This window comes from Lissotriton vulgaris, chromosome 10 (assembly GCF_964263255.1).
Source record: "Lissotriton vulgaris chromosome 10, aLisVul1.2, whole genome shotgun sequence".
Classification (NCBI taxonomy): Eukaryota; Metazoa; Chordata; class Amphibia; order Caudata; family Salamandridae; genus Lissotriton; species Lissotriton vulgaris.
The window spans coordinates 1,110,512,592-1,110,530,248 of NC_141698.1; the positions used below are offsets into that span (position 1 = coordinate 1,110,512,592).

The 17,657-nt window shown below is 40.6% G+C and overlaps 1 protein-coding gene across 1 annotated transcript in view; it reads right to left on the reverse strand.

Annotated features, from left to right (window-relative positions):
- LOC147689409 (vomeronasal type-2 receptor 26-like) overlaps nucleotides 1-6,212 on the reverse strand; it is a 230,272-nt gene extending 224,060 nt beyond the window's left edge. The window contains exon 1 of the mRNA XM_086940089.1: nucleotides 6,048-6,212. Coding sequence (XP_086796215.1) covers nucleotides 6,048-6,197 — 150 coding nt within the window. The 5' untranslated portion in view covers nucleotides 6,198-6,212. The remainder of the gene's footprint in view (nucleotides 1-6,047) is intronic.
- Nucleotides 6,213-17,657: the final 11,445 nt, after the last annotated feature.

Genomic DNA, 17,657 nt, shown 5'->3' on the forward strand with positions numbered 1-17,657 from the left:
ACTTAAGCAATCTCTGTGCCAATACGCAAGCAATTATAAATTCACCATGCACTTTCATTTCAGCAGTCTAATTTCCAGTCAGTAGTCATGTACTCATAAAATGACCCAGACAGTAACCATCCACTACTACAATCACTTATGCACTATACAAGCACTCATCCAATCACTTACCGACTACTCATGCACTCCTCTAATTATCCTGCTATTATCCATGAACTCATTGAATCACGTTGCCACTTCTCAAACATTCATAAAATAACCATGCACTACACCTGCATTCCTCCAATCACACACATAAGGGTCGATTCCGATTCAGTAAAATCCCCTACGAATAGCCATACGGAGCATTTTTCCCGTACGAATCGTACACCTTCAACGTCCCCGTACGTACGATGAAGTACGAACCGAACCCAAACCAGGTCTCCGTACGAATCGTACAAAAGACCATACGTCTTTAAAATTCGTACAAATCGCATTCGGAACACGCATTACGCAACGTCTGTACGGATTGCAGCAGCTTTTTCCGACCAAGCAAGTACGATTAGTTACGACAACACTCCGTGCGACTCTTTTTCTACGGGAGCTGAAAACGTCCGTAAAAGCATATTTTGACTTAAACCACGTCGAAACGGACCCCCCCCCCCCCCGGGGACGCAAGTACACCCCATGATTGCAGGGGTAAGGTGCGTATGTGAATGTGTGGCTCTCCGTACGAACTGCTCATATGACGTTTCCGTACGAATCGCGTTCTCGTTCCCTGGTCCGGATTGTACTTGTCGGGTCCAACAGCATGTTTACGAATCGTACGGGAACGGCCACAAATTCGAATTGTCTTACGGATTAGTTTCCAGAATCGGAATCGACCCCATAGTGTCCCTACTCTCATGCAATCATTCAGGTAATTTTTCTTTTTTTAACCAGTAGATGTGGTTCCATCAGAACCGTTTATTTTTTGGGGGAACAATTAAAAAAATTAATTGTATTTTTGAACCTTTTTTGCTTTTTTGTGTGTTTTTTGTTTTAAAAAACAACAGAAAAAAATTAAGAACAGAAAATGAACTGTTGAACAAAAACAAAAGTGCATTATAAAAAAAAAAACATTTGTGCGCTTTAAGGGCAGCTGAAATGACATCTATACATTGTTGCTCACCAAAACAAAGTTCAGTGGCTCACTTAATGCAACTAATAGATACATTTTGGAACTCAGGCATGATATGTGGCCTTGGTGTTGGTAGAGTTTGTGCGGAGGTAGATGGAATATTGGGGTCTTGAAGAGCAGCAGCATTCAATTGCCTCTTTGTTTTTTCTCTGGCGAGGTGCACAGGGTGGATTGTCTCCATGCCTTTCTTCATCAAACTCATCCCACAAGAGTATTTTTTGTCTGAGCCTCTGGAGAGGAGTTTTTTGCAGATGACTTTAGTTACCTTCCTCGCATTTACCTTCTTCTCCCCCTCCGGCACAGTAAAAATGGCCCAAATAATACTTTTTTTTCTTTGCCTCTTCGTCTGGCCCATCCGTTGTTCCTCTCCAACAGCAATAGGATCCACTTCTGCAAAACTGGAAGCCATTGTCATTTTTAAAATAAAGAAACAAACAAAAAAAGATAGATTTGAAAAGGGAAGGAACAAACAAGTCTTCTCTCTGGTAAGGTCAAAAAGAAAGGGAAATATCAGAAGGATGGATACTCCCTTGTTTACAATGAAATTGATTTCAACCAATCAGATTCCTTTTTCCTTTTGCTGATATGAAGTTGCGTAGGGTGCGTGCACTCTTCACGCACCTTTCGCGCACCCACGAAAATCATATATATCATTATTCACTATAAATAAAAATTTCTATAAACTTTTACTAAGTATATTAGCAAAACTGTTCATTCCATTTTCATATTTAAACATTCTATAGTCACTTTTTTAAACTTTGGAATATACGTCAAAGTCACAACTACGGCGCGATTATGGCATGACCCCAGAAATACGTATGGGGAGAGGTCGCACAAACTAAATAACTACACCGCGCATTTCATATCTTTACTTTCGTCTGTATTATATTGAAAATATTATTTTTAAAATATGTTTATAAATAAATTTAGAGAAACTCTTAAAGGAAAACTATTATTTATATGAAATTTAGAAAATTTTACGTACTTTACAAACTATGCCGAAATCGCGACCCAGCGCGACTTTTCAAAAGGCCTACAGGAATGCGTGCAGCCATCGTGTAGGGTGCGCGAAGGGGGGGTGACTTCTATATAATATTTAAAAAAAATAAAAGAATAAATAAAGTTTTCCTAACTAAAAATTATTCACAATTTTCTTAAATATATAAATATGTGTATATATCAAATAAAAAAAACATAGGATTGAGGTACATTAGACTTACACATTTTTATTTAAAAAACCTTTGAAATTCACTGAAAAAACCCTAGGTTTCTTGCACGTTATAGTTGGAAATTAGCATTTAAAAAACCTTGTAAATTCACTAATAAAAAACATAGGTTTCAGGAACGCTATAGTTAGTTGGACATTTCACTCGTACAAAACCATAGAAATTCCATTGTTAGAGTTAGTTCAGCTAACTATAACTTGCGACCTCCGCAATATACTACTGATGACGTCACATAATACATTATTCATGACATGGTGAGTGACATCACTGATGACATCATCCACGTGAAAATCTGATGCACCTCCTCACACCTTAATATAACCTTTGATACACCCACTCTAAAATACAGACTACCATTTTCGAAAAAAACAGACACATCAATACCACTTACTAAATATGCACTGACTGATTCCTAGGTCTACATACACATCCACTCATTCACCCATACAGTCACTCATACATGCAGTCACTCATCAATACAACACTATCATATGCACTCATACACCTATACAGACACTCATACACTACCACATATCCACAGTTACTCACACACCTAGTCAGTCATGCAAAAAATCAATCATACTTCCATTTACTCACCTATACAGTTATACAGACACCACCTCACTTATTCATACAGATACTAACACATAATTACTCTCTTATATAATCACTGATATAAAATACACACTCATCCATGCAGCCACTCTCACAATTACTGACTCTCATATATAGTTATTTATATACATCATTACTAACATATACTGTCTTTTACAAATGTAGTTACTTGCAAATGTAAATACTTTCTTGTGCTTTCAAACTCCTTTGGTTGCATCCCCCTAAGCACTCATTTTGTCCTTGTTGAAGGATTTATTAAGTTATCAAAATGTTTTTGCACGTTGTAATAATCACATTGATTTCTGAGTTGTTCTCAGAAATGTTCTTTATTGTTGTTTCTTCTTCGAAATTAATTCCATGCAAATTCTCTTTATGCAGCATTATAATCATGCCATTTCTTATTAATACTGCAATGCATTTCGGGATATTCGCCCTTCTTCAGATGCATATCTGCAACTGAATCATTGCACACATACTTACCAAAATAGAATTCTTACATTGGCTTATCCCCAACAGATATCATGTCAAAAAAACGTATTTAAATGTCATGCTCGTGTTTCTTTTATTAGAATGATGCACCCGTGATGTGTGAACCTTTGGCAGTTTCAAAAACGCTGTGCTCGCCGTGATTGTAACCCGAGTAATATTATCGTGTGTCAATGGTGTTTTGACACGCATATATAATCTATGATATTTTACTCACTGTATTTCGCTGAATAAGTAATATTTTGTCCTGCAATTGAAGAGGACCGTTAGAGGGAAAAAAGGAGAACAATTTGAACAGACAAAGCTTTTCCATCTAAACAGTAATGTTTAATGTACTGTTAATACACTCTGATATCAGTGAAATGTCCAACTAAGTATAACGTTCCTGAAACCTATTGTTTTTTCAGTGAATATATATAAATATTTTTTTCTATTTCTAGCTGCTTTATTTGCTAAAACAATACAGGTATTGATGTAAGAGTGCATGTTTATCAATTAAATAACAAAAAGAACAATTAATGGACAGAATGCAGAACAATGTCATACATTCAACCCAGTACATAGATCTGGGCCAAAATCCATATTTTTTTTGCTCACCATGCCATTCCAGTTTGGACCCAGCCATATGTAAATCATTCTTGACCCTGCGCCCAATGGGAACAGTCCAGCCCAAACTGTCAGGCCCTGTCCTCCCAGGTCTGGCAACAAGCATCCTAGGACCGCTTTCTGGTCAGGACAGATTGAAATGAAAGCTCTCATCAACCAGGATAGCTTGACTCCAGTGGCAAGGAGAGCACAGGACCCCACGTTTGAGCATACTGTCCCACTCTGGGTGACAAATGCAAAAAGAACAATTAATGGACAAAATGTAGAACAATGTCATACATTCACTCCACTACAGAGATCTAGACCTAAACCCATAGTCTTTTTGTTTACCATACCATTCCAGTTTGGACCCAGCCAAACGCAAATCAGTCTTGGTCCTGTGCCCAATGGGAACAGTCCAGCCCAAACTTCCAGGCCAGGTCCTACCTGGACTAGAAACAAGCATCCTAGGACCGGTTCCTAGTCAAGACAGATTTGTGTATGGCGTGGTCCAAACTGGGGTGGTGTGGTGAGCAAAAAAATTATGGATTAAACCGAGATCCTTGTGACTGGGGGTGAATGTTTGCATTGTCCAGAATTCTGTCCATCAATTGTTTCTTTTGCGTATGTCGCCCTAAGTGGGAAGGGTATGCCCAGACGTGGGTCCTGTGCTCACTACACCACTGGGTTCAAGCTAGCCTGGCTGATGAAGGGTGATGCCCTTAAACCGGCCCCAGGATGCTTGTTTCATGTCCAGGGAGGACCTGGCTTGGCAGTTCGGGCTGGACTGTTCCCATAAAGAACAGGGTCAAGACTTATTTGCATATGGCTGGGTCCAAACTGGGATGGTGTGGTGAGCAAAAGAATGATGGATTAAACCCAGATCCTTGTGACTGGGGATGAAAGATTTCATTGCCCAGCATTCCATCTAACAATTGTTTCTTTTGCATATGTCACCCTAAGTGGGTAGGGTATGCCCAGACGTGGGTCCCGTGCTCACTACACCACTGGATTCAATATAGCCTGGTTGATGAAGGGTCATGCCCTGAAAGTGGTCCCAGGATGCTTGTTTCCGGTCCAGGGCGGACCTGGCTTGGCCGTTCGGGCTGGACTGTTCCCATAAGGAACAGGGTCAAGACTTATTTGCATATGGCTGGGTCCAAACTGGGGTGGTGACCAAAAGAATGACAGATTAAACCCAGATCCCTGTTACTGGGGTAAATGTTTTTTTTTCGTCCAGCATTCCGCCCATCAATTGTTTCTTTTGCGTATGTCGCCCCAAGTGGGAAGGGTATGCCCAGACATGGGTCCCGTGCTCACTATACCACTAGATTCATGCTAGTTTGGCTGATGAAGGGTGATACACTGAAACTGGTCCCAGGATGCTTGTTTGAGGTCCAGGGAGGACCTGGCTTGACAGTTTGGGCTGTACTGTTCCCATAAGGAACAGGGCCAATACTGATTTGCATATGGCTGGGTTCAAACTGGGGTGGTGTGGTGAACAATAGTATGATGGATTAAACCCATATCCTTGTGACTGGGGGTGCATGTTTGCATTGTCCAGCATTCCGTCCATCAATTATTTCTTTTGCATATATCATTTAAATAACTCCATTTAGTCCCAAACACAAAACAAATGTTAATAAATATCAATGGAATGGCCCAAAAATAAATATGGATCATTACAAACGGAAATGTTATAAAAAATAAGAACCATAAATCTGGGAGTCCTAATTATAATTCATGCTATTCCTACAACAATCATATCCTGGGCACTCATGAGATCTACTGAGAACTGAGGCAGTGGACGAACAGAACACCCTCTGTCCCGACTCATGCATTTCTAAACCAACTGAAAGTCTTTTAATGAGTTTGAACCTGAAACATTATGTCTAAAAGGAAACATAAATGCGCTGTGCATTGGTTATCAGCATAAAGAATGGTAAAGCATGTCACACAATTAATCTTCTTCTTACCTGCAGGTACCTGTAGAGCCCAGTGATGGTTGCTATAGCAACAGATGTGGATGGTAACATGTCCCCAATGACAGCAGCCAGGACCCCTCTGGACCGACATCTGTAGTTAGGGGCTGGGGCCGGATCCTCTCTCCCTGATAATAAGGCCATGGTGCTCAGCGTCGCTTTGGCCTCGTTGGCAAATGAATCATAGACCTCAAAGCCCAGGGTGATGTTGGGTAAAAGGTCAGGGTTCTTGTTTATCTCCTCAATGGCGTAAACAAGGGCGAAGTAATGTCAAAAGAAACGGGGGGAATTGCTGCAAGAAAAATACATTGATTTGAGTTACTCATTACACAGAATACCAGGAGACAATGTTTCCTGTTTTACAGAGTAGCTATTTTTGATATTTTCACCACAGAAGAGACAATAACAAGCAGCCCCAGTCCTCGTTATCCCTCACCCCCATGCAGTAGGTGACAGTAGCCAGGGTGAGGAGCTTAGGACTCACCCATCAAATGCTGCAAAACCATACCTGGAAAACACATCCCTCAAAAATCAACAGCTTTCTAAGAAGATGGGTATAATGCAAAATATACTTCATACCATCTACTGTAAAAACCCACGAGTTCATAAGCCTACCAATGTTGCTGTTGCAAAAAATTAAAAGGTCCTTTCAAGTCTATGCCAATCTTCTTCCAAGGACCACCAGGTAGCACAATCGGAACCAAAGAGTGAGGACATGTCTTTATTTTTTTCTCCTAATTGTTCATACCACACATCTTTGACCTCTCACTCAAGACCATCATCCATTGAAGGCTACCAATGCACAGCTCTAACCCTTCTCTTGCTGATAGGAGTGCCCAAATTACCATTAGGAACTGTCTTTACCAGATTCATGTGGATGTTGGCAGGTGGTGTCTCTTTATCTACTCTCAACACAGTATCATCTCCTACGGTTAACTCATAAGCAATTTTAGAGAATGGTTGTAACCCAGAAGAGATATTTCTCTCCTGTGGCCCACCTGTGCTCACAAGGTTTTTGACTTCAAGCATTATTTCATCCGCCTCACAAGCTTTCTTCCATCCCTCTTCAGGGTACACATGCAGTAGGAATGTCCACTGCCACAATAAAGCACATGTCCACATCATCTTCCCCATACAGGGGTTCTGGGTCATTTATGGTTAGCCTCGAATGAAAATCATTGCTACCATTGCCACTACCAGGCTTGTGTTTAACATCAAAACTGTATTGCAACAATGTTGTGGTGAGTCTAAAAATATGTGCCATAGAATTTTTTACATTCTACTCATTAAGAATTGAGAGGAAACAAAGTATATTATATGGTGTGGTTGGGTGACCTCACCATGTAATACACTTACTAGCCCCATTAGGAATCATATGTTTCTTTTGTCAACACCTCAGCACAACCCTGGGTGGCTGTGGCTCTGAGTAGCAAGGCTCGCACCAAGTAACATCCGTAAAGCATTTAAACCACACCAGAAATGTTGGAGAAATCAGCAACATACTAAAGTAATCTAACACTAATTTATAAAAATAGACTGTATTTTATCTATTTTTAGATATCACAATGAAAAACCTGTACTTCAGGGTTCCTGAGATATGGATTTTAAAAGGCATAGTATTATTGTAAATCGGAGCATTTCACTCAACCACAAACAAACATTGGCAAATTCAACAAAGTTGACTCTAGGAAACATTTTCACTTCAACTTTTGGGCTATGCAGTCACTTGGAGCCACTTTAAAGGAACAACACCAGTGGCGAGCCAGTCAAAGGGACCAGACCAGTCCTCAGAAGCAGTTACCTGAGCAGGTGGAGCAGTATTCAGTCAGTTCTAGACACTTGTATCTTTTGAAGAGCATTTCTATGGAAGTGCTCCTGATGTGAAGGATGCTTAAGATGTTCTAAGGAGACTGTGGGGGTGATAGGGTCAATGAAGTCCTGGATGTAACTATTCCTCGGTACACGTAGGGAGTGAGGTAATCATGGTCACAGGGTTGATGTCCCTCAACTCAAAGTTCACTCGGTGCCAGAAGAAGTCAAGTCACCACTGGACTACTGGTCCCCCAAGATCATGTCATAGGTCAATCCTTCCTAGGTCCATAACTCATCTTCTGGAGGTCAGAGATGCACTCTGATGATACTCCTGGGCTCAACAAACTTGAGAGCAACATTGTGCTTTGGGTCCTGCCCCTGGTGCTGCACAGCGGTGGTTGCCTGTGAGTTAAGGAATTAGGGCTATCAACTTACTTGTCCCAGCCATCTTCTACAGCTGGTGTGTCCCTGTGCTGTGAACAGGAGGCCAGCGGCTTGGTGTCTCTTGGCTTCGACTCGGCTCTAGAGACAACGTCTGCTTGAGCAGGACATGGCAGGAACAGTCCCTGTCATTTCGTAACCCCCAGGTGCAGTACACAATGATGCAGCCTCTTTTTGCCAGTTCTAGGGGGCAACAGGGCAGTCCTTTCTTGATCCTTCTCCCAGTCCATTCATGATCTGAGTTTGGGGTGCCAGGGGTACACTACTTAAACTCAGAAAATGCCCTCGGGGCAGCATGCAGTTGGTGGTAGCCAATGGGCTACAGGGTTCCCCCAACCTGATGATCACTTCTTGCAAAGTGTGGCCTCCAGGATTCACTTTTCCGTCCACTTCAAATACGGCAAGGCCCCTCTTCCAGAATGTGGAGGTCCCTAGCCCAACCCATAGATGTGGCTACCAAAGGGGTCTACACAAGGGTTGGTTGGTAAACTTCACTACGCTTGTGAAATAACCGGAGTTTGCCCACTCCACGCTCCTATTGGCCAACTTCACCAACCACTGCATAAAGAAGTTGCCGGTACCCATCCCTTAATAAGTGCGGCATGTTGCATTTGCACCGTGCTAGAGCAGTCTAATGGAGAACAACAACAATGGCCAACTATCTATTCAACAAAGGATCTGAATGCAACTCGCATTCAGAAAGGGGATACCATCATTAGAACTAATAGAAAGACTTTGACTCCGGATCATCTTTTGTCTTGTGGCTGCTAGGACTGCCCAAAACTACCCAATAATTCCAGCAGCCTAAGCCTGTCAGCTGTTAGTTAATTAGGAAACAGTTTTCTTCCACTTCTAATTATTTCCGGTACAAGAGTGTCATGGTGTTTTTTAGGTGTACCTAGTGATCCTGTAAGGATGGGAGAAGTGGAAAAGAGTATCCCAGAGGGTTCACAGTTGTCACTGGAACCTGGGCGTCAGCGCATACGAGGTGTGACGTGGGGGTTGGGTGAGAACAAGAGTGTTTATTATTGCAGAGCTGCACATATACCATTATACCATTAGCAATGCACTGATTAGCTGCCCAGTCATTTCCATAGTCTAGCGGCTGGAGGCAGTTTGCAGTTAATTTTTGGTCTTTTCATATCATTATTAATAGAAACTACTGATCTTGCAACCTGCATCGAGTGCGCAACACAATGTTAACATCGGTGGAGGTGGATTTTAGTGTAATTATCCTCTGCAGGTGTAAGGTCATTACTGTATAACAGGTGCCATGTATGAATCGTACGATTCAGCACATATAAAGCAGGACCAGGGCTCGTGACAAGCACAGTCTCACTGCAAGTGTGAGCATTACGATATGCATGTCTACAAACTGCGTAAGGTGTTGACAACTCACAGCGAGTATGTGCGTGTATATGATTGAGGCTGGACCTATATGTTGGATTGTTGGTACACTTTGGAATGGAGTTTAGTCCACATTCAATGGTCTGGTATTAAGGCCGTCTTAACATGGCGTGCAGGTGCAACACTACAGACAAATTTATAGTGGTTTGGACGAGGAGCACTCTCTTGTTCAGTGAGTTTGATATTATAGTGCCATGCTGAATCTTGCTGTGTTTTTATTTAAGTCCATGGAATTCCACGGAGTGAAGCTCCACAAACTCTGCCCACCTGGAAAACCGGTTTGGAAACTGGTTTCCCACTGTCCAGTGCCAGCTGGTTTGCCTAAACAATGGAGCAGCCCCTTTCCCAAGTGTTACCCTTTTGCCCTTCAAAGGCAGCTTCTCCTTTGAAGCTCGTCTTTTGGGCAACACCCATGTGGCTTACTACAGGAGGGAGGTGACAGCTTCATTCAGAGCAGGCCTCTATTACATTTCTTTCTTCAAATCATTAGCACAGCTCCCCAGGGGGGCAGAAAGCTGTCTCAGTGACATGACCCTGTGTGCAACCAATATGGGTCCTGGGGACTAAAGGCAACAACGTGGCAACTCTGCTAAAGTTGCACACTGCAACTTTTTGCATTTATTTCAGCCTGAGAGTCAAGTTGATTTTAACGTAACAAATTGTTTGATACCTTTAATGACTCACTTTGGTTGCACCATTCCATAGTTACCACAGCTGAGGGGTTAGTATGTAACCCTGTAGTCTCTAATCAGGCAACAAAGTTTTTCCACAGTAAAAACAACAGTTTTTTAATATCCGAACTAGTTAAATACATATTCTACCCATGAGATATGCTGCACCCTGCTTTTTTACTCAATAGCTCTGACATTGGGGTGAGTTACACTTCTACCAGGGGGAAGTCTGCTTTGCCTTTACTTTAAATGGCAATCAGTTCAAACTGCTCTTCTGTTATGATTCTCAATGCACCCCAATATAGGCCTGGGTAGTCACCTAACCTTTCACCTACATTTACCCTACCATTGTACTACATAATGGGTTCTGTGCTGACCTTTTACCTAGTTAGGTGCTGCATAAATGTCATGTTGTTTTTTCCAAAAACTGGCCTCATTTATTATGCATGAGGATTCTCAGAATCACAGCAGGACTACTATCTTCTGAATCTTCTGCATAATAGCTATCTGTTAGGGGCAACCATATCAACATCCTTGGCCGGCATGACACAGCAAAGTAGAACCACTGAGGGTACCTCTTGGGTGTATAAGCACCACATCTTTGCTGGCGCAGGCTGAAAAGAAAGTCTTCAATACTGACACGAGGACACGAGACGCTGAGGTCCCTGCACACAGATACTCCATCGCGCAGTGGTGTGACATCCCTCGCAGGGTGTCCAACTCGAGTCCAAGACGGGGTCCTTCATTTTCTCATTTCAGGAAATGGGTTGGCTTTATTCTAGGGGGATTCTTGGCTATACACCTACATTCATGCTAGGTACACTTAGATACATCTAGTTAGGGTTTGTATTGTAAGAGTGCGCATTATTACTGTCATGTATCTATATAACTACACATATCCATTGTTTTAGCACATCTATTTACTTGGTTGGTTCTTATCACTGAGTATATCTATGTCTGTCTCATGGTGTTGCAGCACATGTATTTTACACTAGAATTACCCTAGTTCAATAAATACTCATTGAAAATGTGCCCATAATTTATTCTGTGTATCTCTCTGAGACAAAGTGAGCACGAGTGACTGAGCGAAAAGTACTGTATTGTTTCCACGATCGCTGAGGGGTCAGGGTTGTTTGATAGTTGCCAGAAACTATTTGCTCCTTGGAAAGAGAAGTTCATAGTTGCACTGTGATCTAGCTGGTATATAGGTAAACGTATCCAGTGGGGGTGTCTGGAATCATTCTGGACACCAATCAAATAGTTTAGGTTGCTCTGTTGTAGCTCGACCTGTAATCAATGTGGGTAAAGGCCTAGGACATCAGAAATGTAAATGACCAATTACTCTGAAACGAGTAGTGTGAAGAAAAAACAAAAAGTAGCTATTGACAAATGTATATTTAATAGGTATTAAAAAATCATATAGAGACGCAGGCTATATGATATGGTAAAAATACAATTCATAAAAAACACAACAATTATACATCAATTATTGTCAGTACTTATTTTTGTGTTTTATTTAATGTATGACTTATAGGACACCTTTTGAATGTATAATTGTTGTGTTTTTTATGAATTGTATTTTTACCCTATTATATATCCTGCGTCTCTATATGATTTTTTAATACCTATTAAATATACATTTGTCAATAGCTACTTTTTGTTTTTTCTTCTCACTACTCGTTTCAGAGTAATTGGTCATTTACATTTCTGATGTCCTAGGCCTTTACCCACATTGGTGTCTACCCTGCCCTAGGAATCTGCACTGATAACCAGGGGGTCCTTGTTTTTCACATAAGTCTTTACCCACAGCTTGTCTGTGTAGGGCTGTTCTTCTCCGTATCATTACAAGTAACATCAATTATTGTCAGTACTTATTTTTAATTTTAATTCCTATCCACACCCTTTGTCAGAATACTGGTTCTTGAGAACATCCATGGCTCAACTACCCACATTTGGCTTCTCTGATGAAGTTTTTGCCTCACTTGTTGGAACTAATATAGCCTCTACCAATGGAGGTCAACCTAGCATATCTAATAATGAGGATTATAGAAACCTTACCAAACACAAAAAGAAACTAACACGTATGGAAGCCCACGGGGAGTTTATGTTGGCATATCTGAAAAACGGCATTATCCCAATGGGCCTTAAAGTTCGGAACATCCCAGGCCTCTTTGTTAACCATAGGCCTTTCCTAGAACGATGGAGTTTGATTGCAAATAGATGCTCCAGGGATCTTATGATCCTAATCATTGAAACAGCGAAGGAATTGGCTATCGATATTAAGAAAGAAATTGAGGCACTAGAAGCCAAACTCAAAACCTCTAGTAATATAGATGATGCCATGAAGAAAATAGAAGAGGCCAATAAAGAACTGGAGTCATTCAGTACTTATTTAAACAAACGTAAGAATGACAAATTAGCAAAAGACAAACGTTATTACACCCTCGAAGGAACTTATCCATATTTGAGACAGGATTTCTACAAACAAAACCATTATGTAGATGAAATCAGAACTACACCACAAAGAGTTAACAACTTTACTGACTCTTCGGATTCAGAGAATGAAGGCCCCAATAATTACTATGAGGCAGAGAATAACTCTAACCAATATAACGGTCCCCGCTCAAAACAACCTTTTTTGTCCAACAGGGGCCTGAGGAGAGGGAGACCCAGGGTGCATTTCCAAAATCAATCCAGAGGCAACTTTCAACAAGCCCACCACCAGCAACAACAACACCAGCACCAATATCAACAACACCAACAACATCAACCCCAAGAACCCCAATTTATACACGAGACACGCAACCGCCAGTACTGGGGTCAAGGGATGTAATCCCTATCTTCAACCTGTCCTCTAAGATTATTGACTCTCCAACTGAATGTTTACTATCTAAAGGTCTATCTTATGTTCCTCATTCCCAATTAAATGTCTTTGAGCTTCAAAAAGATATTATTTCCTTTTTCCGTAAAATTAGGCTCAAAAAATATTTCTCTATGCATTCAGATAGCAACAAACTACCCCAAGAAACTAGACATTTCTCTTTGCCATCTACTTTCAATCCCTCATTAGAGCAGCTAGGTCCGGAGGTTGCCACCTACGAATTGGTGGTATTACAACAACTAGAAAGAGCCCTCCGTTACATACCCAAACCTATCTATAATCTCAGCAGAGAAGAGTCTGACTCCCTCAAACATCTTAGACAAGATGATTCGTTAACTGTCAAGAGCTGCGACAAAGGGGGTGGATTTGTCTTGATAGATACGGAGACCTATGAACAACAGATGAAATCTATGCTTTCTGACACAACTACCTACTGTCCAATAAGAACTAATCCTATGACCATTATCTCTAATAAAATCCGTAGTCTAACCACTACAGCGCTCACCAATGGAGATATTAACCAGAAGGAATTTGAATTTTTAAATCACCATCAATTCAAAACAGCATGCATATATGGCATGCCTAAGGTCCATAAGAACGCAATTGACCCACCGTACAGACCCATTGTGTCGACGATAGGCACCAATACTGAGCCCCTGTCCAAATTTATTGACTCTTTTCCACGGCCACATATACCTAGGATAGCTTCATATGTAAAAGATACAGGCTCCATGATATCCAAAGTTGAGAACCTTCCCTTTGACCCTAATAAAGATCTCTTAGTTACAATGGATATCAAAGCATTATACAGCAACATCCCCCAGAAAGAAGCCATGCTGGCAACAAAATGGTTTATTGATACTTTCGATATAGGATGTCCGAAAGAATTCATACTAGATCTTCTTCATATTGTTCTCACTGAAAATATCGTAGAATTTGGAAAACACTCTTTATCGCCAGATTAAAGGCGTTAGCATGGGGGCTTCAGTTGCGCCCTCTATCGCTAACATCTACATGGCAGCCTTTGAAACACCATTTTTTGAGTCAATTTCCCATTGGTCCAGATATATTGACAACATCTTTTTTATCTGGACCAATGGGGAAGAGACACTCGGTGAATTCCTAGAATGGATTAATATGGTAGATACTAATTTGAAATTTACAGCTCAATATAATAACAACCAGGTTGAATTCCTAGATATAATTATAAAAAACTGTAACAACAAATTAAACGTCGATCTCTTTGTCAAACCTACCGCGAGGAATACTCTCCTCCATTTTAAAATTTTCCACCCGAGGTGCCAAAGAGATAGTATCCCTTTCTCCCAATTCCTGAGAGTCCGAAGAAATTGTTCCAGTCTAGCTGATTTTGACACACAAGCAATCATTATGCGACAGAAATTTCTGAACAGAGGCTACCCACATAGGCTAGTCAGAGATTCATACAAGAGAGCGAGATTTTACGACAGAGACGCACTTTTGAGATCTAAGTCCCCGACTACAAACAAACAATTGGTATGCATCACAAAACACTCTACACTTGACCACACAGTTCGCCACATTGTTAATTCAAACTGGCACATTCTAAACTCCAATCCCACCAATTGTAAATTAGACAAACCTATGTTTGCCCATAGGAGGAATAAAAACCTCAAAGATCTAATTGTACATTCTCGTCTCTCTACTGACAAAAGTTGTTCAGAATTTGTTCAACGATCTCTTACAGATAGAGTCCCAGTCAGAGGCATGTTTAGATGCTCATCTTGTAAGTCCTGCAAAAACATCATCACAGGTGAGTCTTTTGAACACAATGGCTGTCATGTCAGTGCCAACGACATGTGGAACTGTAGAACTGCTAACTGCATCTACTTTATTATGTGTCCATGCCTTTTGGGCTATGTAAGTGAGACCTCTAGACCCATACAGACCCGACTTACCGAACATCGGTCAGCGATTCGGACGAACAAAAATCTGGCGCCTTTAGTCAAACATTTCACAGAGAAACAACATGGCCCAGACGATTTTAAATGGCGCACCCTTGAAAAAATTAAACTTCCAGATAGCAAAGGCGGCGATAAGATCAGAAAGAAAAGGGAAGTATTCTGGATATTTTCCTTGGGAACGTTTAAGAAAGGACTCAATGCGGAAATACCTTGGGAAAATGCCATAACTTAAATATCTACCACCGCTACTTAACTATGGCCTGCCTCTATGCGCATCTATCTGTAATGACCCCTAGTTTCCATGATCTCCTGAGAGCCCCCCCTTCATTTACTAATGTCTTTCATATATATGTATTTTTTTATATATTCTTTCATCCTCTTGAATTATTGACCCTTGTATTAGTGAAGGCTTATCTATTCACATATAAACCCCTAGTTTCCTTGATCTCTTGAGAGGCCCCCCCCTTTATGTACTCATGTCATTCATATATATGTAGTTTTTTATATATTTTTTCATCCTCTTGAATAACTGACCCGTGTATTAGTGAAGGTTTATCTATTCACATATAAACCTTAACTGTCACGTTAACAAATTGAGCAGAAGTGTACAACTAATACATCTGTTGCCTTCATTAAGGTATCTATAGCCTCTGTAGCCGCCATATTGGAATAGCTTTTTTGCCACTTCCTATGTACTCCAGCTTAACTATGTGCTCCAGCACGACTTCATTATAAACCATTAGTTTGATCATTAATATTTGGATTATTAATATTTATACACTGACCCGGTTGTTTTCTTTATTTTTAAAAAAAAACTTTATAATTGCAGCCCCATGTCTCAGATATTGCCTCTTCCTGGTAACACTCGTAATTCGTTTTTATTTCCCCCTTTTTGGAGCGCCATCTTGGATGAGTCGACTATGACTGTTAGTCCGTTTTTGCTCTTCACCACCATTCCTGGCACCTAGCCTTTTCGCGCTATTTTCGGACCTTTAAATATACGCCCGGTAACGCTGTCATTTACTTTTCGGGCGCCCGATGAAGACGTGACGTGACATCCCGTTCGCCTTGGAGCAGCACTATCTTGCTGTCCGTGGCTTCTATTCCATTTCACGGTAAGACTTAGTTAGGATCACGGGATTTTTTAGACCCTTACAGACCCCCTAGATGCAGACTGTTTATTAAACAGATCCCTGCATTTTTGCCCGGATATCTCTATCCTCGAGGATAGCTTTACTAATTTCCTTCATTTCATTTTTTTTTTAAATTTCAGAGTTACATCACTACTGTCACTATCCGGCGCCTACCCTGAATCATTGATGTAGACCGGAGTTAATAGCAGAACAAGTACATATCACTCTGTCTATATAAAATAAGGTACGTGTCCATTTGGTACCAAGCGAGTCAAATCAGATGGGACTCATATTGACACCAGGGGTGCCAGTTCTATGATTCCGCTATACTTCTGAGTGTGTCACCTTTCATTCCACTGACTGATATCCCCCTGCTTTTTTCTTTCTGTTTGCATTACAGCTACAAGCTACTTTGCTAGACTAAAGAAGCCTATCTCTACCCTTATGATTTTATGTACAGACATATGACCATGATAGGTAGGTCATTCTCTATATCAGGTCTGAACCTTATTTTTAGGTTTATTTTTACACAAATGGTAAAACGGTAATCTAATGTGACCTGTTATTCTCATTAATATAGCATTTCCTGCTATGAGGATCCCATGATCGCCCTACAGCCTGGGTTTTATCCTTCTTGGTGCTGTCTCCTTTGGTTTTCTATTCAAAACGATGTTTATGCAATCTCAGGTATTCTTACCTCTAGTATATGTTTTAGTTTTTCGTTATCTTTAATTTACAAGAACCGAGGCTCTGATAAACACTACAATGAATTATAGCTTGAGCTACGAGTAGTTTCTAAATATATTTATATTTTTTTGGTTTAATCTGTGTTATCGTTTATATATAGGTTTGTTCGGTCCCCTACCTTAGCTTGGTCACGGTAATTTTGTGAGGCTAGCAGTCCCTCACCACAGTAATTATTTAAAGAAGACATCAGCCTCTTTTTTTGCTCTGCACTAGATCTCATTAGATATCTAGTAGCACATGATAAATATTCCAAGTTCTACAACCAGGCAGTTCATTGTGTTCAAAGTGACTTATCGTTTGTCCATTTTCTTGTCACCTTTATATTTAAAAAAAAAAATAAAAAAAATAATGTTTTTGTAACTTATAAAGTTCTTTTTATTTTCAATCAGGTATTAGCCTCTATTAAGTGGCCCTGACATAACTACGTGTATGAAGCTATCAATTACTTCATTGCATCTTATCAATGTAAGTGTTTATTTATGTTAAAGGGTTTTTAATCCCAAACTATTAATCCTTTATATATCTCTAGCCGTCGGCTGTGAATAAAAGATATACACAGCCTGAACCTA